The 25171-nt window shown below is 40.0% G+C and overlaps 1 protein-coding gene across 1 annotated transcript in view; it reads left to right on the forward strand.

Moving 5' to 3' along the window:
• The window catches only part of ADCY2 (adenylate cyclase 2), a 433534-nt gene that overhangs the window by 311999 nt on the left and 96364 nt on the right, over nt 1-25171 (forward strand). The window contains exons 10-14 of the mRNA XM_019951134.3: nt 1147-1323; nt 4781-4824; nt 8542-8622; nt 17405-17474; nt 20053-20150. Coding sequence (XP_019806693.1) covers nt 1147-1323; nt 4781-4824; nt 8542-8622; nt 17405-17474; nt 20053-20150 — 470 coding nt within the window. The remainder of the gene's footprint in view (nt 1-1146; nt 1324-4780; nt 4825-8541; nt 8623-17404; nt 17475-20052; nt 20151-25171) is intronic.

Below are 25171 nucleotides of genomic sequence, written 5' to 3' on the forward strand. Positions count from 1 at the left end.
AAAAAGGGAAAGAAGAAACTTCTGGAAGATTGGCAAGTAAATGTCATGTATACACTTGTGTGAGTACATTATGTGCAGATATGGTAACTTTGATACAGTAAACACCATTCATCGCATGCAGACAGCTGCTGGCTCTAACTCTTCACACCACGTGTCAGGCCAGAGCAGGGGCTTAGAGTTCTCATCTCTTTTAACCCTTCCCAAATTCCTGCCAAATGAGTACTACTGCTATTTACAGATTAAGAAACTGAAGCTCTGAGGGTTTCTGTAAACTCCCTCCAAATTGCAGGCTGGTAAATAGTGCAGAGAGCAGCAAGACACACCTCTGAAGTGTCAAAACCAATATCATAACATCAAGGAGATCAAGGTTATTAATGTTTACTCACAATAACCTCCCTAAAACCCCAGTTTCGCCTTCAGAGACAAACTTCCAACTGACTAGAGAGTTGATCTGGAGACAAATGTATGACAAGCGGGACGAACTGTGCGGTGATGGGACAGGGACGGCACAGGGAAGAGGTTAAAAAAAAATGTGTACAAAGAACACTGAGTTCAGCTCGGTGCTCTGTGGTGACCTAGATGGGCAGGATGGGGGTGGGTGGGAGGGAGGCCCGAGAGAGAGGGGATAGATGTATACTTATAGCTGATTCATTTCGTTGTACAGCAGAAACTAACACCACGTTGTAAAGCAACTATACCCGCAATTAAAAAAGAAAAAAAAAAAAAGAAAGAACATTGCGTTCAGGCAAAGAACACCAAAACACCGATATTCGGGGCCATTTAGCATCAGAAAACCCCCAATCGCTTTAGGAAAAAACACAACCATCAAGAACACATTGAAACAGTTCAGCATATTCTGTCTAAGAATCAACTTTATAAAAACATCCCTTAAAATAGCTATTATTTTTCCCTAAGTTTCAAATACAGGTAAGTTTTGTTGTCTGAAAAAAAAATCATTGGGCTCCAACAGCTCATGGCACTGAATACCAGTCACTGAAGGAATGAGAGTAGGAACCAGGAAAGTGAAGGGCATGATGTTAGAGGAATCTGCTTACTCAAGGGAGGCTTCTTGGTGGGCAGAGCAGGAAGGCGGGAGGCTGTGCACCTGTGCCCCGCCAGGTGTAATGCTTTGTTTCTCACCCCAAGGGAGAACGACGGAGCCCCCAGCACCTCTTCAGACCTCGAGCCACCCTCGATGGAGCCAAGATGAGGGCTTCCGTCCGCATGACCCGGTACCTGGAGTCCTGGGGAGCGGCCAAGCCCTTTGCACACCTGCATCACAGAGACAGCATGACCACGGAGAACGGCAAGATCAGCACCACGGTACGCCCTCCCCATGCCCTAGCGCTGGGCGAAAGCTAGTTCCCCAAAAGGCATCTCCTGCCAAAGTAACTTTTGTCTGTAATGAGGCAAGCTCACTATCTCCGACTTCTCAGATTGGCATTCTCAGATATTCCTTACAGATATCAGGTTATCCATGAGCACCAACCCCGCATTGCTAAGGGTTTTAACCTAGAGTGATTTTGCATTATAACCTTATTACCCAAGACTCTAATTTACAACTGACAGTAGCAACTGAATACAGCTGAACTCTTTTTTTAAATCCAGGTTTGTGTTTTGCTTCTGCTATTATGAAGTACAATAGAAAGCCCGAGCATCTTAATAAGAGAACAAATGAAGGCATGATGTCCTTGGAATTTGAGTGGCATCAATAAAACTGTCTCTTCATCACCCAGAGGTTCAGGCTGTGTCAGAAGCAATGTACATTCTATTGTTGGATATCCTTATTTACATCATCCTTACTTCCAACAGAGAATAAAGTCTCAATGCTTCTTACAGCAGGGACATTCTCAATAAGATAGCTGAAGTGCAGATAGACAATAGAAAAACTCGTAAGAGGAGAGAAAAGTAAACACAGTTGAGCACTTAGAATAATCCCAATGGTATAGTTAGATTTTAAAACAGTCTCTGAGTAAAATTTCATGCAGAATGGCATTAATTGTATTAGGGATGCATTTGAGGTAAAGAAAGAAAATGGGATGTTACATAATTCTTATTAGCTGATGAGAAAAAGAAACATACCAGGCTGTCAGGTAAAAGTGGACATTTCACAATCACACACCCAAGCCCAAAAGGCAGGGGCTCAGCATTCTTGTTTTGTCTCAGTTATATCTCTTCTCTCAACTTCCTTTGTTCTTTTTCAACTGAAAAATAAACGATCTGACAGAAGATCACGATCCCTCAGTCAGTCAACAAGGGAGACCACCAGGGCAAGTCCTAGAAGAGTTTGCATTCTGTTGGAAAGAGAGAGACCCTAAGTCGGACGCAAATGAACAAACAAGATCACTCCAGGTGCCTGCTCAGGGCCATGATGAAGAGAAAATGGAGTATCGTCTTTGGGAGTGAATGGTGTGACTACTCTGGATGGGGCGGCTGGGGACATCTCAGAGAAGGGGGGAAGTCGGTGGCAAATCAAATTCTGTGGCCCTGAGATGGAAATGAATTGGCATCTTTGAGGGCAGAGGGAAGGCTGGTGTGGCTGCAGCGTCATCAGCAATAAAGCAAAGGGAGGTCATCAGGGCGAGAGGCTCTAAGTAATCATGTATAATTTATTCTGATTGTGATGGGAAGTCCTTAGAGGGTCTTACCCAAGGGGAGGGCATAGTATAATTAATGCTCTGGGTAATGGAGCAAGAATGCAGTGTTCCAAGGGAGGAGGATGGTGCCCTCTTATGCTAAGATTTTAGTAGTGGAAACAGTGAGAAGCAAACTCAAGTTATAATTTGAAAGTGGAACATATAAGACTTGGTGATGGAGTGGGTATGTGTGAAAAGGAGGATCAAGGAGGAATACACACTTTTTTGGTTGCACCCCTAGAAGAATGATGATGCCATGAACTGAGATGACAAATACTCGGGGAAAGTCAGGGGATTTCAGATGAAAAAATCCAGGTTTCGCTAATGGACATCTTCAAATCAGTATGCCTTTTAGACACCGAAGTGCAGCTAGGAAGTTGGCAGTTGGGTGTGCGAGTCTGGAACTCAGGGAAGAGGTCCCAGATGGAGATGTGGATGTGAGAAGCATCCGGCTTTAGATGATATTTGAAGCCATGGAGCTGGATGAGATCATAAGAAGAGAAAAGATCCAAGGAGGCAGGATTGGGGCAACTGGAACCTTCCAGCAACTAGACCCTGTTAGAGGAAAGGTATCCTAAGACCCTAGGATCTAGTAGTCAGGGAAAGTCGATGCTTCTATCACTCTTATGAAAAAAGTTGGATAATTTCATCTCAACACTGCATTTATTATTAGTACTAATGGCTAATATCTCTCATCGAGATTTGTTATAAACCAAGAGTTGGTCGGTCGGTCGGTCGGTTGGCTGGTCGGTTGGTTTTCAAGAAATAAGAATCAGATCTAAATATTAAAACATGATTTTCTGTGCTGTTTCATACGTGTACCTGTGAAAATAAGGCCTTGCTTTTCTGGGTGTGTGATTGATGTTGCTGTGGTTGCTAATTTCTTATCAGTCTCTATTGTCTCAGAACTTAAGAGCAACTGTCTGCCTTACTATCTCAGCAAAACACTAAAGGAGAGATTTCAGCCTGACTTTAATCTGCTATTATGTGTTAGTGAAGATGCCTCTTTCAAGAGAGTTGTTACTGGCTAGAGAGTTGAACTTCAGGAAATTGTGTATAAAAACCAGAGGGCCTCTGGGACAAACTCAGTTTTCTTGACCAGCTGGCCTCCAGTCACAGAGGTGGAGCCTAGGGACGGCCTTAGTAGAGACAGAGGACATCTGGGACTTTGGTTATTAGCACATGAAGCCCATAGGACTGTGTCTCTTACTCAGTTCCAGAAAGAGCCCACTGCCATTCTTATTAATACATCCCAGGGTTGAACAATTGTCATTGCCCAAAGTTATTTCTTTTATCTAATCCCCTATGCAGAACTTCATTGACTCTTGATTTAACGTTGATAGAGCTGGTAAATAAGGCATTGTTTTACTTTATATAGTAAAACTTGGAGTTCAGTTATTTTTTAAGACTCACCTTTCCCTAGGCTGAATACATTTCCTGATCTAACCTTGGAGATCAAACAACAAAGAACAGTTTATTTGGAGCCACTTTGTTACAAGTTTTATTTTAATTATTTTATTTTATTTAAACGTATGAAAGTGAATCTTGTGGTTTTTTAAGTCTATTATTGAACATTTGGCAGTGGAGACCCCCGCTGATTAACTCTGACCAATGTCTGTCTCTGTCATTGACCTTTTTCAGGGACTACCAGCACTCATGTGTACATTTCTTCTTTTCGATCAATGATTCTCGCTTTCACACACTTAACCAACAGTCCCATTTCTTAACAGCCCAGTCAGTGATAAGGATTGACTATAGATTTTATGATCATGTTTGTGTCTTAAAGCATTTTTTAAATTTCAGTCTGATGCCAAACTACATTTTCCCATCATTTGTCTACAGTAACTTTAATAACAGTCCTCTGCAGGCGTTGTTTGAAATCATATCTGCAAATATCAGGATGGAAATTTAAAAAATTCAAACCACAATCCTGACACCAGAGTTTACAGATTACAAAAAAATTCTAAATATAAACTGAATTTTTAATCATGTTTCACACTTATAATTAAGCTCTTTTTCTCCTCATGGGTAGTTATTTATTACCTAAATGATATTTTCCATGATAGAAGAAGAAATATACATCCTTATCATTGAAAGATTCTTAAAGTATGTTTTTGGCAACTAATACTCTTTTTTTTTACTAGGATGTACCAATGGGTCAGCATAATTTTCAAAGTCGCACCTTAAGGTATAGTATATGTGTATACGTTCCACTTTCTAATTTTTTAAAGGCTTAATTGTTTTTTATTTATTCCTGAAAGTAATTATCATCAATTATAGTAATTTTGAAGTCTACTTCTTCTGAAAAAAGTGCAGCTACTTGTGAAAGCCCCTACTAAATTGCTTTCAGCTTCTAAAAGTAGGATTATTGGTGTCATTTTATTAGAGTTAAAAGAGGGAAAAGGAAAACACTGCCTAGTAAACACTTTAGAACTTTAAATTGTTTTCTTAAAATGATTCTTCTTCATATTAATCTGTAGTAAAAAATTGAACTTTCTTAAAATGAGTAACTTACTTAAAATGATGTTTGTGGGGTTGAATCCTAGAAATAAAAGCAAGGTTAAGTCCAGCCTTTCTATAGTGAAAAGAAGTGCAGCCCACCCTGCTCAAAAAAAGAAAAATTGGTGCTTCCCTGGTGGCGCAGTGGTTGAGAGTCCGCCTGCCGATGCAGGGGACACGGGTTCGTGCCCCGGTCCGGGAGGATCCCACATGCCGCAGAGCGGCTGGGCCCGTGAGCCATGGCCGCTGAGCCTGCGCGTCCGGAGCCTGTGCTCCGCAACGAGAGAGGCCACAACAGTGAGAGGCCCGCGTACCGCAAAAAAAAAAAGAAAAATTGCTTCCACAAAGGCCTGTAGGTCCCTGTTGCCATCTTCACAAGATCACAGACAGACACTAACCCTTTTCCTTGTCTGTGTTCCTGTAGCTTTGGGGCTCAGAGTCTTACTTTTGCGTTGGTCTGGGAGCTAAGTACTTCTTATTGAAGATGTTAGGATAATTAATGAAAGGCCCCAAACTTGAGTCAGCTTTTCTTTCCCCACAGAGACGTGAGTTTATCCCTGTAGAAAACGCATTGCCTGAAAGTAGTTAGATCATTCCCTGCCAGATCTTTAGGGCACACTGTTTCAGACCCCTCTATGTTACTTTATTTTTGTTGTAATGAGCTCTAATTTGTATTTTGGGTAAAATTTGAAATTTTAACATTGACATATAACACTTAGAGCCCTATGTTATAAGGAAAATTGGGTTCTTGGGCTTTTGAAATGTTATTTTTTAAGTGGCAAATACCAAATTAAAGAGAGCTTAAGGTAATTTAAGAAATATTTGGGACCTGTGACATATCTTGAGAAGGCTTGACTCTTCAGGCCAATAAGAGACCAGCACATCTGCAAACAACTGTCTACAGAATTTCATGGACGTCCTTTCGCCTTATATGTGCTATGTCCTCTCATCTGTCTAGTGGGAAATACCTCGTGCAGTGCCAGTATGATGTGGGCAGTGTATTTGGGGATGAGTGCTGTCTGAAAGACAGTGATCAGAAGCTGTCAGTTTTATCTGTACCAGGCACATGGGAAACCTAATTTCATCCCTACAGGGTTACTCCAAGGTAGATGAAATTGCCATTATCATTTTAGGAGGGAAGAAACCAAGATGCTGGGTTAGGAGGTGACCAGAGTCACATGACTGTGGAGGCGAGGCCATGGTTATGCCCAGGGTCTGTGACACCAAAACCTGTGTTCGTAGCTGCTCTCCTGTCCTGCCTGCCCTCCAAAGAGCTTCCTCCACATCTACTCCACTTCCCTCCATGGTGGTTGATCTTTGGTGGCCCCAAGCCTCACAGAGAGAGCTCGGCTTTCAAATCAGCCTCACCTGGGACTTCCTTTGTACGTCCTGCCTATGTAACATGGCCAAGGTCCTAAAACCTCTCTGAGCCCACAGCCTGGCAGTGAGTGGGCATCACAGGGCAGTGAAGCATCATCTGAGATAAAGCAGGACCTCTTCCATGCCTCTTTAGATATAGTGGCCCAGGCCTGGGGGTGGGACAGGTCGGGGAAGGAGCTCAGGAGAAAGAATGGAGAGGGATTGGAAAGAGGGGTTGGGGACACTCAGTACTGGGGAAGCCAACGGTAGGGCAAGAATGAGGACAGGAAGGTCAAAAATGCTGAAACGTTGAAAGTCTGAGGAATAAAGCCCTGCTTGGTGAATTAAGAACTCCTCGTGGGGAGATGATCAGCCCCAAGGGTCTCCTATCACTTCTGTAGCGGAGGTCACAAAACTGTGGAGACAAGGAAACTGTCTACATGTTAAGAGCTGTTAGCCAGAAAATTAGTGAATACAAAGGGTGCATAATAATAGGCATTTATTGGCTACTTCATGTGCCACATTTACTGCATTGAGCACCGCACAGGCGTTATCTAAGCTAATCCTAAAACAGACTCACAACGGCAATACCATCGTTAGCACCCTGGACATATGATTGAAGGGTTAAATTTTCTTGTGAGCGCAAGGCACCGACACTGTTCCTTCTCACACTTGGAGACACTTTTTGAAAGAGAAAGCCACCAAACTGAAGTCAGGAATCTCAACACTTGGCATAGGGCTGATTAAAAGAAAAAGAAGAGTCTAAAATGAAGGTGGCACCTCAACCATAAATGAGAATGAGCCATCTTAGATGATTGCTAAGATGCCATGCTTGTTTTAAAAGAAGGATCAAAATTAATTTGCCTTCCAATTTAGCTTGGAATTTAGCATGCTAAAACCTCTTAATTCCATTGGCTTAGTGTCTACAGGTGGATCACTTAGTATCGTTCTGTTTTTGAACCAAAACTGCCCTTAGCCTGTTTAAAGAAAGCAGGACCTGAAAGTGTGAATCCACAAACAATGATATAATGTAGGTAGATTACCCATCCATCTCATTAATGATAATTCCATGAGATTTAATTACAGATAAATATGACATTACACACTTAATACTGTTCTTATCTATATATAGAGGCAGTTCTAAACTCAGAAAAGTATTTTTATTCCAGAGTAGGAGGTCTATTCAGTGAGTAACTTAACCAACCACAAGACAAAGAAGCCTCGTGATCACTCCCATGGGACTAGCTGACTCGGACACCCAGACTCAGGTGCAGGCTCGGTCAGGCCAGTTCGGGAAGGGCCAGATGTGCTTATACTCTTTGCAGTAGATGTTTAACTTTTAAAAACAAGTATTATTTTGATTTTCTCCTTTACATCATTCTCATGCTAATTGTCAAATTAACCTTGGAGAACTCATTCTTATCTTGGCACAATTTATTTGCAAAACATTTTATATTATGACTGAAGATTATTTACTTCCAAGATCAAGTGAGCGGTCTGCACATATAAGTGGGGTTTCCTGTGAATAGCGCTTTCCAAAACTGAGGAACATTTAAATACATGCAATGAAGCTTTGATGTGTCTCAAGTAAGACTTTAGTTCTGAAAATTCTTGAAAATTGACCAAGGAAAGCATAAAATAGGAATGACTATTTTGTCAACCACACCAAATTTTTACAAGGGAATTTCCAAAGCCAGTATGTTCTGTCATAAAGTTTATAAAGGCAAAAATTCAAGGGCTAGTGCATGTCTTGGGACAGAAATTTCTTTTATCTCAGACACCAAGGACATATTTTTCAGTGTTGCTTTTTAATTTCACTCTGAGTAGTAAGGCAACATTTTACTGCACCAAAAACTCTAGCCAATTCATTCAATCCACAGAGTGGCTATATGCTAATAGAGAAAAGGCTGCACATAGACTGTTTCCTTTTTAAAAAAAAAAATTCAGTTAACAGAATCAGACAGAGATTTTGGCATCATAGACACACAGGCTTACTGTTTAGTTTAGTAATAATATTCTTACCCAAAATATTTCCTCCTTCATATAGAACCAAGTCACAAAAGAAGAGATTTGAAGAGGAATTAAATGAAAGGATGATTCAAGCAATTGATGGAATCAATGCACAAAAGTGAGTACTTTTAAATTACCATTCCTCTCTTATTTCAATCCTATTATTTGAAAATAATGACATGTTTTCCAAAAGAATTTCCCCCCAAACTCTGTCATACTTATCATGACAAAGCCAAGTTTTCTGAGACAGTTCATTCATTTCACCGCAAGCATCCTTAATAATAGCTTTTGTTAGTAGTATTTCATCTTTAAAAAAATTTTTAACTCTGCCTAATCCTCCCCAAGTAAATTACTGATAAACAACATGATACATAATTATATAGAGAAAATTAGAGGATAGTGTGTTCAGTAGCATACTTTTTAAAGATCAGTAGATTCCACATGGGAAAATCATTAAGTTGTAATGTGTGACACTATTCAAAATGCATTCATCCCCCCACCCCGAAAAATCAGAGAATGTGGAGGTACCTGTGTTCTAAATCCTGGAAGAGGATCTTGAGCATTAGAATCTGAATTCATGGAGGCAGCAGGAGGAAGACCAATCCTTTGGAGGCCAAAATATCACTCAGTCTATAAAGCCAAGAATTGCTATTGTAGTTTTAAATGGTCCAAAAAGGCAGGAGACAAGATTTAAAGAAGGTGGTGGCTTTCATGACTTGCACAGAATGATTACATTCACCGGCCTTGGAATTCTCCTTAGGTGTGTGTGCCATGGCTGACCTCATGAAGGGCAGGAGGTAAACAACTCAGTGTGGTTCCTGGTACTCATTAGATGCTCCAAAAATGTTTATTGAATTAAACTGCAGTGAAAACTTTAGTAGATCCAAATGAAAAGGTTTTATGCGGGGCTTCCCTGGTAGCGCAGTGGTTGAGAGTCCGCCTGCTGATGCAGGGGACACGGGTTTGTGCCCCGGTCCGGGAGGATCCCACATGCCGCGGAGCGGCTGGGCCCGTGAGCCATGGCTGCTGAGCCTGCGCGTCCGGAGCCTGTGCTCCGCAACGGGAGAGGCCACAACAGTGAGAGGCCCGCATACCGCAAAAAAAAAGGTTTTATGTGAAAGTTTTCATCTTTATGGAAACCTATTTAATTTTTATCAAGAACGTTGACTCATGGAAAGTGTAAATGATTTTCACCTTGAACTGTGCCTCCAAAATTAAGTTACACAGCTTTGCAAAATGCATACCTCTTCTAGACTGTGCTTTGCAAGTGTGCATTTCAGAATGTTTACAGTACTTATGGAGGAATCGTGTGAGTGTATGTATGTCTGTATGTGGTGTGTGTATGTGTGGAGTTCCATACATATACAATAAAGTCTCTAGGGCTGGCTAGAGCTGCAATTCAGATATGCCAGCACACTGAATGCACACCTGCCTAATCCCTGCTGTATACCCCAAATAGATAAAGCCTTCCACCTGCCACAGAGCACTCAGGGCACACCAGCAGTGCCGAGATAGGTGCTCTGCTTTGCGTGATACCAGGATCGAAGTAAAAAACAGTCTCAACTCTGCCCTGATTGAAACCTCAACACCTCACAACTGAGAAAAAATGATTACCTGTAATATACTGGCAGCTAAAACCCAGGCAGGTCTGATTTCACACAATGTAGATTCATTTGACCAGAGGAAATAGCAGTTACTACTCTGTAACCCACTGGAATAAAATACAGCAGCAGAGAGAAGAAATCTTGTTCCTTGACAAAGGTTAGCCAATTACAATGATAATAGTAATAATAAAAAACAAATGTATAAAATCAGCCTCAGCATGTCTTCATGCAGGACGCCTACCTTGTTAAACTACTTTTATGCCCACTTTTTAGAACGTTCCTACTAAAGGAATCATTAGAAAGTACAGTCATTGTCTTTGCTTTATTTTTGTCAAGGTTGTTTGTGAATTGTGTGTCAGTGTGGTATCGTTTTGTACTCAAATACATGTTTAGTTACCACCTTTGTGTTTTAACGTAGTTTTATGCTAAAGTCGTGGTTAACGTTGGTGTAACTGCTTATGCTGTAATTTTCCCAACACATTTCAGAAATCAAGTGGAGGAAAATGTCATGCTGTACTCAAAAATCAAAAGGGGAATTTTTTAAATGGAAGCTATTATGCACCTATTTTTTTAATTAGCTTCACTCCCATTCTGTTATGCCCTGCTCATTAAACTCTCTTCTTCTTCGATAAGAGGTTCTTCTGATCTTATTTGATTTTCCCCTTGAGGATTCAGTAGGGACTCCAGGCTTGATGTACCATTCAGTCGTTTTCTGCTATTGACATAAAACAGTGATTTATATGCAGATTTTCATGTATTCATTCATTTACTCATTTAGCAAGCATTTGTTAAAGGGTGAGCAATGTCGTCATTTGCTCAGCATCAGACATGCATACCAAGACCCCAGGCCTCGTGTTACCCCTCAAAGCCCTGAGTGAGGGGAAGAAAGATCACTGCACAGATGCCCTACAGTTATGACAGGTAAAGAGGAGCAGGACAGCACAGATGAAAAGTCTCAAATTTTCCGGAGGAGGTGACACCTGGGCCAAACCTTGAAGGAAACTAAGAGGGAGAGAGGGAAACCTTCATGGTGTGATAACAGGATGCGCCAGGGTCAGAGGTGTGCTCCCCAGTCTTTAGCACAATCAGGACACAGGACGCCCCTGCAGGAGTCTCTCAGGGTAAAGAGGCTTGAGTGGGAATTTGGATGCCCTGAGAAGCAACGTGGAGTCCGCCTGAGGGGGTGGGGCGTGAGCACTTTGAATGGTTCTAATCAATGACTGTGTGATCACCTCCATCCTGCTGGTATGCAGAGGATTCCTTAAGACAGGAAGACCCTAAAGTGAATGCTGCAGAGACAAACCAGAGATGGCCAGGCCCCCGTGAGGATGGAGCTCAGAACAGGGGTTTTGACTTAGTCTGGGTGGGTGATGTCAGCTGAAACACAATGCACAACCTGAGAGTTGTGAGTCACGTTTTACTGGGGGCAAGATGAGGGCTGTAGGCCAGGAGACAGCCTCTCAGGTAGCTCTGAGGAACTGTCCAAAGAGGTGGGGAGGAGGTCAGTATATACGTGATCTTGGTGAAGGGGGCACGTGCAACCCAGCACACGTTTAGGCAGAAGGTGGCTCCTTCTCGAGGAGCAGATGTGCCCATGAATAATTTTAGTGCGTTTCTAGATGTGAGAAGAGGCAAGAAATTGGGCTCATAAAATCTCCTGAAAATATCTGAAGGCCTTTTCTGCCAGTTTTCCCAGAGCACAGATGCCTCATTCATGATCTCCACCCTGAACCCCTTTGAAGGTGTGTTAAAGGTCAGCGACAGCAGTGGCCAGTGACAAAATCCTTGTAGAGGCAGGTGGCAAGTGGCAATTTTTAGTTGGCAGCGAGGTGAGAGGGAAGAAAATGTGTACCAGAGGTCTGCCCCAAAGAGGATTACCAGAAGCTTCTCCTCTCTGGAGGTGCAGAGCGGGGAAGAGGAAGCCCTGTGGGTGGACGAACCAGACCATCCCCTCCGCGGCAGTATTTTTCTCTTGAGGAGCTGGGCAGTCCTGTAAGATTCATCTCAATAGAGGAGTGTGCTGTACAGTTAATATTCAGAATGAGATTGCCATGTCAGGTTCTTCCAGATTGGTTTAAAAAAAGAAAAACAGTAGGAAAGAGGTAATGTGAAAAGTTCAAAAGGGGAGAAACAGGGGCCTCTGGGGTGCAGGAAAGGAGCTGGTGAGTTAATGAAGGACATGGGACCCAGGTTTAATTATGTCTGAGTGGAGTGGAGTGCATGTATGGGTGGATGACCGGCCGACCCCAGGGCTGGGGAAGGATCGGGCTTCCACACCGAGAGACCATCTATCCAGCATCATTTATTTCAGCTGCAGGTCCATGGACCACCTTTCCCAAATGCCACAGGTCACCCACGGCCTTAGTGCGCAACTGAGGCCACTTGGACCTTTGGATTCAAGGCTGCATAGATAGGTGGTATGTTAGTCAGCTGGGACTGCCGTACAAAATGCCATGGGCTGAGTGGCTTAAGCAACAAAAATTTATTTTCTCACAGCTCTGAAGGCTAGAAGTCTGAGTCAGGGTGCCAGCATGGTTGGTTTCTGGTGAGAACTCTCTCCTTGACTTGCAAAAGGCAGTCCCCTTGCTGTGTGCTCCCGTGGCCTTTCCTCTGGGCTACGCAGAAAAACAGAAAGAGCGAGCTCTCTGGTGTCACTTCTCATAAGTACACTCATTCTCTTGAGTCAGGTCCCCACCCTTAGGACTGCATTCAACTCTAATTACTTCCTTGGAGGCCCCATCTCCAGATACGCACACCGCAGGTTAGGCCTTCAGCGTATGAAGTGGGAGATATGAACAGTCAGTCCGTAATGAAAGGAAAGTGGTCTTCTCTGTATTTTAGCCTCCCCTTTGTGATAACATTCCAGGATAATTCTGCATGAGGATGTGGAAGTACTTTGTCTCTCAGCTCAAGTCAAGATCTTGTTTAGAATTTCCTTTATTGGCCTCAGCCTAGCACAAAAGCAACTTAGTGTAAATTAATAATCATTTTTTTGTGTAGCGCAGGGGCGGGGTTGACTTTCTTTGTGCCAGAGACCACTTGGGTCAGGAACAGTGTCAGGAGACCAGGAATATTGCACACATTCTCCATTCTCTTCTCTGTCTGTAGTTCCAATTCCCCAAAATATTTGACCTTATTTTCCCACACAAATCTTTCTGACTACAAATATCCATATGACATTTATAAATCTCTGAGTTTCCTGTGAATCATTATTGGGAACTGAGGCCACCACAGAGAACCAACAGAGACGTGAGGCCTGTGGGGAGGATGTGCTCTCCTTAACTCTGAGGACAAAAGAGGAAGAATTGGGCCCATCACTTATGGCTTCAAGGAAGAAGCCTTTGGCCAAACCTGACCTGCTGTGGGAAAAGGAAGGCACAGGGTAGCTGTGGGTCTGGTAGTCTCACCATAAATATCTTTGCTGCAAGGGGATTCACCTCAGGACTCATTGGCCTAAGACAGTTTTGCCATAAAAGATAAAATAAAGAAAATAAAAGAGAAACACTGAGATGGACATCATGAAACATTAGCAACAAAATTTTGAAAGATTCGATTGCAAAAATAAAAATGCAAAAAATACTTAGATGCACTTAAAATGTGTGTAGATACATGGTTCTAGTTGTATTTGGGTGTATCTTAGAGAAAGCAATGGTACTTTCTTTCTCACGGTCGATCACTAAGGGTTCAGTATCTAATATCAGACATACATTCTTTACGATATAAAAAAATCTGCTCTAAGCCTCTGCAGATTCCCCTGGGAGTAAAATGAACAGAGGAGGGACTCTGCTATTTCTTATCAATGTGTGTAACGTATATCACTGGTGATACATACCCAGACTGTACTGAAATGTCCCATCCTTATAAGGACGTGCCCAGTCCTTATATTTCACCAAATCATCTAAGCCAAGTTCTGTGCCAAATACCACAATTCTGTCTACTTCATGATCTTCACTGTCAAATGGCAAAAAAATTCACCATGTTCCTTGACAGATGAATGGATAAAGAAGATGTGGCACATATATACAATGGAATCTTACTCAGCCATAAAAAGGAATGAAATTGAGTTATTTGTAGTGAGGTGGATGGACCCAGAGACTGTCATACAGAGTGAAGTAAGTCAGAAAGAGAAAAACAAATACCGTATGCTAACACATATATATGGAATCTAAAAAAAAAAAAAAAAAGGTTCTGAAGAACCTAGGGGCAGGACAGGAATAAAGATGCAGATGTAGAGAATGGACTTGGGGACATGGGGAGGGGGAAGGGTAAGCTGGGACGAAGTGAGAGAGTGGCATGGACATATACACACTACCAAATGTAAAATAGATAGCTAGTGGGAAGCAGCCGCATAGCACAGGGAGATCAGCTCAGTGCTTTGTGACCACCTAGATGGATGAGATAGGGAGGGTGCGAGGGAGACACAAGCGGGAGGAGATATGGGGGTATATGTATATGTATAGCTGATTTACTTTGTTATAAAGCAGAAACTAACACACCATTGTAAAGCAATTATACTCCAATAAAGATGTTAAGAAAAATAAAATAAAATAAATTTAAAACTTTTTAAAAAGAAATGTATACTCATCAAGAATTATACAACCATTTCTTTTTGGAGAGGATAGGACCTGGATTCTTCTTTTGCCTCCAGCTTCTACTATTGCATGATAAATTTGGTAGAGACGGCAGGAGAGAACAAGCTGTCGTATCTAGATCAGTCAAAGAGCCAATGATTAATGCTCTCGAAGACTGTTGTCAATTACTAGCTGCCTTTTATATATTTGCCATAGCTTGGTAAACTGTTGGTTTTGGTGGGTGGGAGAGATGACTGCTCACTGAAGGATGTGCAAAGATTGATATATTATTATTTTCTAGTGTAATGAATCCAAAATTGTGAATCAACAGTTATTTTATCTATTATGGCAAAACGGCCTTATGGCTAATTAGTTGTACAGCAACTCTGCTTGCAGCCAAGATTCTTATGAGCAAATACCTTGAACCAACAATTGGAATTCCGTCCTTTCCCCAAACATCCATCCAGAGATCAAGTCTTATGAACCTGTGTTAGGTGTTGGGGACACAAAGAAAGGCAGACTTTGTCTTGAGGGCTTCCTGTCCACCTGCAGGACAGACAGGTAACTAAAGCCTAGAAAGATGGGGGCCCCACTAACCAATGAGGAGCTGGTTTTATCTCCACTTTATAAATTTTGCTTGCATTTTATTTCCAAGCATATATTATCCAGGAGCATTTTTTAAATAGAAATTTCATCCGTAATAAAGAAAAAAAAACTTTTTAATAAGTTACTGGCATACATTATTCATAGGATATCCATAATGAATACACAGTTCTAAAAAATGAGTATAGTTAAAATTTATCTTAAATTTTATTTTCTGCTTCTTCTAATATTAACCAACCTTGATTCCTCCAACTAGTGCCATAAAACAGAACAATAACCTATCTCTGCAGCTGGGGCAGTCATAATATCAAAAAAAATTTATTTTCCTGATACCTAAAGCTTATAACCTTGAATCCAAAAGTATTTTTAAAGTTCTCACTCTTAATGGCAATCATTCTAGAATACATGACTGACTTCTGGGCCACAGTTGAAATTGCACTGTCTGTGGTTTAGTCTCCTGGGAGACTCAAGTTCATCGTGGTGCGTGTGCTGTGAGCGTCTTCAGAACTGTCCCGATGTTCCAGGCACACGGCTGTCCAGGTAGCCCTGGAGATGTTCCTCCTCAAATGAGGCAGTGTCCTGGGTTAACTGGGTCAATCCTAATGTGAAACCTCAGTGTACATTTCGACCTGAGTCTGAAATCAGGAGGTGACTGTCCCTGTTGATTATGTGATAATGTGTGACAGTTCACTTGGTCTTTATTCCTGGATCGTCAAAGGCCTTCCCCATTTGTCTTTATCTCCCAGATACGTTGCAGTTAGTCAAAATCCATAGAGATATGACCAATGGGTTGGAAAAGTGCTATATTTAGGAATTCTTGGGAATTGATCGTTGTTTTCACAGGTATAACATTTTATCTCTAGAAGTATATATATATATATATATATATATTCTCTCTGCCTATATATAGATATATAAGTATAGATATAAATGTAGGTGTAGCTATATAGTTATATACACTTGGAAATATATACATAAATATGCAGGTATTCGTGCATAAATACTACATGCATATACATATGCAATTCAGGTAATTATATATTTTAATTATAAAAGTCTTTTTTTAAAAAAAAATCAGAAAGTAGAAATAAAAATTCCTCAGTGTAGTGACTTAGCCTAGATGGTAATTTATTTTGTTTGTATTTATTTCTAGGTATTTTTCTTGATGCATAGATTTCAATTTTTTCTTACATTTCTGTACTCATGGCTATAAGAATGTGAAATCTCTCTGTTTTCTTAGCTTTATTTCATAAACTGTGTGTTTATTTTACTGCAAAATGTGTGACTGTACCGGGCATCATATGCCCAGCTTGCTGGGTCATATACCCAGGGTGGCCGTTTAACCTGCGATTATACACAATGTTCTAGTGAAGAAGAGTTTTGTCTTTAAGGTCTTTCTCTATCTCAACTGCTTTCCCAAAACAGATTTCTGAAAGTCAATCAATGTATAAGAATGTTACTTCCATATGCCTTTTATTTTTCAACATCTGAGAGATATATATGTATTATGTATGTGTGTGTTTATGTTGGCATCAATGTACTATGTTAGTGGTCTGACCTGATTGCTTCTTATATTAGTATTTGTACCCATTTTTTGAAATCTGTATTCAAGCATGACTTTTTTTTTACTTTATAGAAATGAAAAACATGACAATGAAAGTATTTTTAGTAAGTGTGAAAGGAGTAGAATCTTCTTGCCTACATCTGGAAGCCGCTCTAACTATTTCTGATGCTCTGTGATGTGTTGCTTGCTATAAGCTAAGAAAAATGGTGCTTCTCTCTGAACCAGATCCTTTGGGAGATGAAAGTAACATGTGGTTTCAGTAAGACATCAGGGAATAAATTTATTGATGTACTTGAGTCCGTTTGATGACTTATCTCCCTGATTATTTAAGTTGGATAACTTGAGTTTCAATTTGGTTTGACAGTTGGTTTGTAATATAGAATTTTCAAGGAGAGCAATATGTGAATAAGCATATTATATTTGCATATCCTGTTAACAAACCTAGATTCCATATTTGGCATTATGAAGAAAGAAAAATGCAAGTCATTTTTAAAAAATAGTTCCAGATGTTTGGTTGGAGGTTTGGTTTTATAATGTGTCTGTCCTTTTTATTTCCAGGCAATGGCTCAAGTCTGAAGACATTCAGAGAATCTCATTGCTTTTCTACAATAAAATACTAGAAAAAGAAGTAAGCGATTTTTTTCTTCAAAATCAATCATTTTTCCAAAATATTAGTTTTTTAAAAATTCCATCATGAAATTGTATTCATAGAATTTTACATGAAACATTTAAACTGCCTCTAACCATATCCAATTTCTTTCTAGCTTTTCCTGTGGTTCTTCCAGGCATATATTGTTTTACCACATTTCTGGTTACCAGGTTTCTGTCTTTGGCTAGTCACCTCTTTCAACACTCCTGTTAGTACATGATGTCTGTGTGATGTGGAGCTAAGGGAAAGGGAAGAAGTTACTATCTTGCTTTCTCAGTGAGAAATTTTCTTAGAAAAGATTTTAAAAGAAAGCAAAATCCTTTCTGACAAATTTACAGTGTCTTTACACAAATTATTTTAACTTTTTGATAAAAGTATGAGATTTACATTCAACCCCTGTTTGGGAGAATTAGAAACTTTTAAGTTTTGTTGCATCTAAATACTTTCACATTTTAACTCCTGAAGTAGAGCTATTTCAGGCACAAATAAATAACCAGACATTTAGTTTATACATGTCAAGCTTAACCAGGATTTGCTAAAATGAATTAAGTAATTATTGCAGAAAGGACAACTGTTCTAGGTTGGCCTTATTCATTTGCCTTTTTTTGTGTGTTGATCTAGAAAAAGAGCAGGTTAGAGGTAATTTGCACCATCTAACCATATAATTATAGTTTTAGTTTGAACAGAAGCTACTATGTTAATGGCAACAGTCACAGCACAGGTATTAAAACTCTGTTGAGAAAATTCAGTTCATTGTTTTATGGATATTGAATGGACATAGAAAATATCAACATTCTTTCCAAAACTCATCAAGGTTGGATTTTACAATTACACCAAAGCTTTCTTTTGTACTAGTTAGTGATCAAGAAGATCCATTTTCTGCTTCTAAGTCAGGGACTTTGACTGCAGAGAGTTTACCAAATTTATGTTTGATACAATTTATTATTATTAAGCAACTTAGACACTAATGACTACTTGCTGTTTAAATGTTAAATTATTTCCTTCCTGATAGAAGTCCTTTTCTTTGATTAATACCACAAGGAAATTCCAAGTCATGTCTCTGCACAAAGCACAGAAAATAAGGACATAACTGAGTGCATAAAATATAATCACATTTCAGCAATTATTGTAGCAGAGCTTCTTCATCAGCTTTGTAAATTATCCTGGCTATGAAGTCACAAAAGTCACCAAAGAAATATTCTAGTAAACAGAAAATGATCATTATTAAAACATGCAGCTTTTGCTGACATTCCCCATGTGTACATATTTGCAGAGGCAGACTTTAGACAGCATTGAGATTTAAGCTCACTTTTTGTCCTCCTATTCCCAACCTGCTCTTCAGGCCAGCAGGAGGGGTAAAAGGCAGCAAGACATAGAGGAAGAGAAGCCAGACCACCCAGAGGTCCATCATCTGCACCAAAATCCCAGAGGCTAAACCCGAGAAATACACACCTAACTTCCCATAACTTGGGACACAGTTTGTGCAGATACGCTAATGCAACCTGCCAGCATTGTCAGGAGGCTTCAATAACATTGCCACAAAAACTTGATTTCCTTTAATTTTATCATAGAACCCTTGTTTGAGAGGCCATAGTGCCTCGTGGTTGGAAGCGTGGGTTCGGGAGCCAGTCCAGCGGGATGAAGATTCTGGTTGCACCATGTGCTGTGTGTTTCTAAGAATGTTAATCAGTTGTTCTGGTCCAAAGTTTTTTTCATACAAAACTAGAGACAGCAATATTTCCTGCCTCACGCAGTTGTTGTGAGGATTAAATGAGTTAGTCTGCAGAAAGCCTTGAGAGTGCCCGGCACACCATCACCAGAGTCAAGGGGACATGTGGCAGACTGAGTGCAGCGTTGGCTGGCTTTTCCTGCATAAGCCAAGAAGGGCAGCCCCAGGCGGGCAGCTACACTGGTCAGTTTATGATCCTGGATGTTATGGAAAGCCATGTGAAATGGCTGATTATGCTGGGCAAGTAGAAAGAGTCCAACAGCCAGGCCCAGACAGGCAAACAGATGTTTCGTAGAGGACAGAGCCTGTTGGTCTTCTGTCTTATAATTTCACTCACCACCTCTCGATAATAAAATAAAAAGCTAAAACAAATAAATAAAATGAGAATATTACATTTCCTCAGTACTCTTCAAAAGCAAAATATGGCTATGTGAAAAGTCAGTTGCTTTCCACAAGCAATCTCGGACCTTAGACCCACAAGGGAAGCAGGACACCTGCACAGTTCATTGGTCCATTCAGTTCACTCACTCGTCTTTCTGGCCAGGTGCTCTGTCTCCTTGCTGGAGGGATTCGATTGCCTCTACATGGGTTTCTGAACAGGTCGACTCACGAAAGTCATGGTCTTTGAAGTCACGCTTTCACAGCTCGTTTGGAGAGAGGAAGCTCTCGTTGCCAGAGGTGAACAGCCATTGTCCTCAGGTTGTCTTTCTCCACAGTCTGCAGGTGACGAGTGTGATGAACCAGGTACAGTTAGATGTACCTGCTGGATGACGGTTTCAGCCCTTCTCTCAGACAAACTGTCATTCCTGGTTTCTTTTCCCCCCTTAGTACCGAGCCACTGCACTGCCAGCCTTCAAGTATTACGTGACCTGCGCCTGCCTCATATTCTTCTGCATCTTCATCGTGCAGATCCTGGTCTTACCCAAGTAAGTACATACGGTTCTACGTTGTCATTCTCACTGGGTGTGTATTTCTGCTGGACTCAGTTATACTAAGGGTTACGAGAGGACGCACAGTTTCCAACGGAGCGCTTATGTAACATGGGCGGGCGGCAGGCAGGGTGGGGAGAGGACGGCGGGCAGGGGAGGTGATTTCAGGCTCTGTGAAGCTAAGTGGCCCCCGTGTCTTACTCAGTTTTAGTAATTTTGAATTTTCAAAGTGGACATGTTGATTGACCTTCCAGGGATTTTTTAAAAAATAAATTTAACCATTTTACTTTGATTTCCATATTATTCTGATGCTCATGTCTAAGAAATGTAACCCAGTAAGTTTACCCAGAAAGAGCAAAATCACCAGATGTTGTTTCTAATAAACAAACAACACTATTCTGTATTGAAAGGACAAAACCTGCTCTGGGCTTACTTTGCCCACCCCTCCATTCTGATTTCATGTTCTCCCTGAAGCCCACCCTCTCCACCATCTCTGAGTGTTATGAGTCACTGTCTAGCTTGCCCCTCCCAGGAGAGACCTGGGTACAGAGAACTGGGTAACCAGATTTCACATTTTTCCTCCTACTGGTGAAAACCCAATCACTCCATGATTCCTAGGTAGACGTTCTCTTATACCTTATTAAGGAGTGGAATGTAAGTCAACTGACTTTCTTTAAAGAAACTGATTTTTTCTCATCCTACAATCTAAAAGAAAATGCTTGTCCTTTCAATAATTGGGGATAAGAAAGAAATTTAAGAAAAATTTTCTTTCCACTCATCATTACCTCTTTTGTAAAGGCCACAGCGACCATTTTCAATCTAGTTGGAGTTAGTTGTATTATTGCATTTAACTTCAGCGGTGCAGCCAGCATTTGTGGGCAACCTGAATTGCTGAGTCTGGGTTACAGTTTGTCTCATGAAGATGCTGAGCAAACTAGAAAGAAATGGTCTGCCTTTCCCTTCATACCCCAAAGGATGTTCTTCTGGACAACTAGCCAATACCAAGGCATTTAAAGATTACTAACAAGTGATCGTATTATTCGTACATGTACAATCCCAAAGCTATCTGCCCCCTTTTAGAAGAGGTTCCCACTGGCCACCCCCTTCCTCCTCTTTCCCCCCATAAATGAGCATTGAAATACATTTGCCAAATGAGTTCTTCCTCTAGACTTACACAGTCTTCAGTGAAATTTGCCAAGGTCAACCTGTCAGTTTTCCAATGAAAAAAAAAATGCTAACAATTAAGCTTCTTCTAAGTTCCAGGCCTCTGCCACATGGTACAGGAGAGAAACAGCTGTTCCTGCACAGACAGGGCTTATTGAATAGTAAAGCCGAAGGGCATGTAAAAAGTGATGTAGTTGAAACAAGTGTTACCAAGGGGAATGAGCCCTTATTTATACTCTAAAGTAGAGACATTCATTCATTTTTCTACATCTTCCTATTGGATGAGTATTTTCATATTTTCTACATCACAATTAAGACAGGGTTTATCACCTACTATTTGGGAGGGGAGAAAGTGACCAGAGCCTTATAAAATACAATGCCAAAGAAGACAAAAGGACTTCTGGGGACCAGGAAAAACACTCCATGGAATTACACTTTAAAAAAAATCAAGTTGGTGTCTTTTCTGTCTTCGCTTTTATTTTTTTGTCTCTTTTCTGTTGTGTTGTTTTATGAGAACCCATCGAAGTTCATTCCCTCAGGCATCATTACCAATTATTGTGTTTCTCTTGAGCAACAAGTTGGATTTTGAGCATGAGTGTTGTGAAATAGGTACGGTCACATTTCCCTCTCTGTGTTGGCAGTTAGAAGGCGCAGAGTAAGGTCTGCGGACGCCTTTCTTGGAGACTTTAGACCTGCACTTTCTATACCGGCCTCACAGTATAGTATAGTATAGTATAGTATAGTATAGTCTTTTTCCTTCATTTTTCTTTCACGTTAATGTCCTAATTTTTCTTTTTTTAAAAATTCTTACTCTGAAATATTTCAAAGATACAGAAAAGTACAGAACATAATATAATAAATATGCATTTGCACACAATCCAGATTTCACAAATGTTGAGCCTGTGTCATACTGACTATATATAAGTTTCTGTGCTCTTGGGGACGTTATTGGTTGGGTATGCTTCCTGTAAACAGTACCTATTGTTATGGGTTTTTTTTTGTTTATTCAATCTGATATCTTTTTGTATATTAATGTGACTTTATTCCATTTGTATTTTGATGCTTTTATTGATGCATGTGGACCCACTTCTACTCTCTTATTTTATATTTCATTTACTTTGCTTTTCTTTGGTTTTCCCCATGCCCCAAATCTCCCACCTTCTTAACCTCTAAAGGATTGATCAAGTTTTCTTTATTCTTATTTTTCCTTTACTATATATAGAGAGCAGGGGGGAGAGAAGGGGGATCCTATATATTTTCTTTCAATGATTACCATTGAAATTTTAACACATATTCTTAGTTTAATAAATTATCAAGTTAATCATTATGTCTCTTCTAGGTAATTATTTCTTAGGATTTTAGTTCCAGATGGTAATTACAGTCAATATTGATTTAGACTTACTCACATTCTTTATCATTTTGTTTGTTCATCAGTGCTTTGTAAACATTATTTCTTCCTACAAGTTTATACTCCTTCTTGCTGATGTGTATCATTTATTAGTTCCTTTAGTTAGTATCTGTGAGTCGCAATAGCTCCTTTTTTTTGTTTGTATTAAAATATCTTTAGCTGCTTTATTTCAATTTACCCTTGAATAATAGTTTGGGTGTAAAATTCTTATTTTCCCTTACTATTTTGATGATATCATTACATTGAATTTCAGCTTCTGTTGTTGCCAAGGAAATGTCTTCTGTCAATCCCATTACATTCCTTTGTAAGGAATCAGTCTTTCCTATTTGATTTCCAAATCAGTCTTTCCTATGCTTTTCAGCTTTTTTTGGGGGGGCGTGGCCAGGATTTTTACTGTATTGTTTCTAGATATGCACTTGTTCTTATTTCCCTACGTGACTAGTTGTGATTTTTGTTCAGTCTGAGGATTCTTGTCTTTGCTTAGTTCTTAGCAATTGACTGCCTGTTTCACCTCACATATTGCTTCTCTCTTTTTCTCTGTCCTTTCCTCCTACAACTCTTATTAATTGTACATTGTGCTGTTCATTCTGTGCTCCAGGTCCTGTAATTTTTCCTCAAAGTTTCCACCTCTTTAATTCTTTGTGCTGCATTCTGGTGAATTCCTCATCCACAATGAGTTTATAATTTCAAAGATCACTTTTTCATATCTAAGAAGTCTACTTTTTATCTGAGTTTTTCTTATAATTCTCTATTTTGCCTATGTTTTATATATTTTTTTCCATTTATTTTCAGATTTTAAACATGTTGTATAAAAATATCACTTGTTTCCTTCTGTTATTTATGGTTCATAAGTGCATGAATTCTGTTATTTACTCTCACTATTGTCTCTTTTGTGGTCATGTGTCTCCTTCTGTTATCTGTAATTTCAACTGTGAGTTCATCAAAGCAAGGGTTTAGGTCCATGGTGATCTCATGTGTTCTGAGTTCTGAAGGTATCACTATGATATAGTTTTCACTGTATTTCTGCCAGGACCTCTGGGGTTCACCAGTTCAAGCCACAGTATTTTTTAAAAATACTTAGCTCATGTGAGTTTGATTAGCCCCTTAATGTGGATCAGGATTGGGGATCTCAGTTGTCAAAGATTATTCCTTTTCCATTTATGACCCTACATAGGTACTTGGCATCCCTGAAAATTACCAGGCTGTTGGGCATAGTTTTTATGTTTCCTGATAGGACAGGCCTTTATGCCTTCTGACTTTATTCACGAGCTCAGTTCTAGTTTTCCATTGAGAAAGTCCTGTGAGCATCACCAACCTTGTACTGACATTAAATCTCACATTCACTCCATGGCATGTATCAGCCCCTGGTCCCTCCCGGGCCATTTAGTGTCAGTGCCTCTTGGCATTCTACTTTGAATACCCTCTGTGTGTCTAGTGTGTTCTCTTCCTTGCTCTGAGTGCATCCATTTAAAAATAATAATTCTGTTATATTTTATGAAGCATGTTTATTGAGACAATGGCGTGTCTCACTTTTTCTAATATGCCCTAGCTTGTTTTTAAATATGCTGAATTACATTTTTATTTTGTTTGTTCTTTTGGTAAACTGCTTCATGTTTGGGGGGGGGCGGGGAAGGAGAGAAATGATTAAATGAGTGAGTAAATGAATAAATAGTGAGTGAATGAATAACTAAGGAGGAACTTACGACCTTGAAAGGACCAGAAAGGGGAAGTGTTTCCCTGAAAGGGGGCCTTACATCATCCCTTTTGGGCCCATAATTTTCAAATCGGGCTCTAGTCTCAGGATTTGAGCAGATGTAATTAAATTATTAGTTGGCCCCTCTTTTTGGAGTTGTTCTCTCACTTCTGTCAGCTTTGTACTATAACTTTATCAGAAATGTGAGCTACCTTCAAAGACCAGAAATGAGCGAGCATGAGTTTTTACATTTTTTAGTAGTTTCATTCATATTGACTGCCAAACTAAATAGATTATGTTAAACCATTCATGGCAATTATTAAAATAAGAATGTTTTTTTCTAATAAGGTTCAGTGGGATATCATATGTTTCATTACCCAAGCAAAATTAAGAATAATGACATTTTCCTTAAGGAAAATTAATAGCAAATTATGATATAAAATGTCTCTATTATTTCCACTGAGATTCTTTAATACGCATTCTGTTACTCATGTTAATAATCAATGCTCATTAATGATTTAATAATCATTTCAAAAGAGTTGCTTTTATTTTGTTATCTTCAAAAAGGGGAAAAAATAGGAGAAAGTTTAATGGTAGAATCGTTCATGTCCATTGAAAGAGGGCTTGGTTTTCTAAACAGAAATGGTGGAGAACAACTTTTGTGAAGGCAGTTTTCTTTGGTGGGCAACCAAATTGGTTGGCCCCCATATTGGATACCATGAAGGTAATTTGCTCCCTGCGTACCTTGATGCA

Source organism: Tursiops truncatus, chromosome 3 (genome assembly GCF_011762595.2).
Source record: "Tursiops truncatus isolate mTurTru1 chromosome 3, mTurTru1.mat.Y, whole genome shotgun sequence".
NCBI classification, from domain to species: domain Eukaryota; kingdom Metazoa; phylum Chordata; class Mammalia; order Artiodactyla; family Delphinidae; genus Tursiops; species Tursiops truncatus.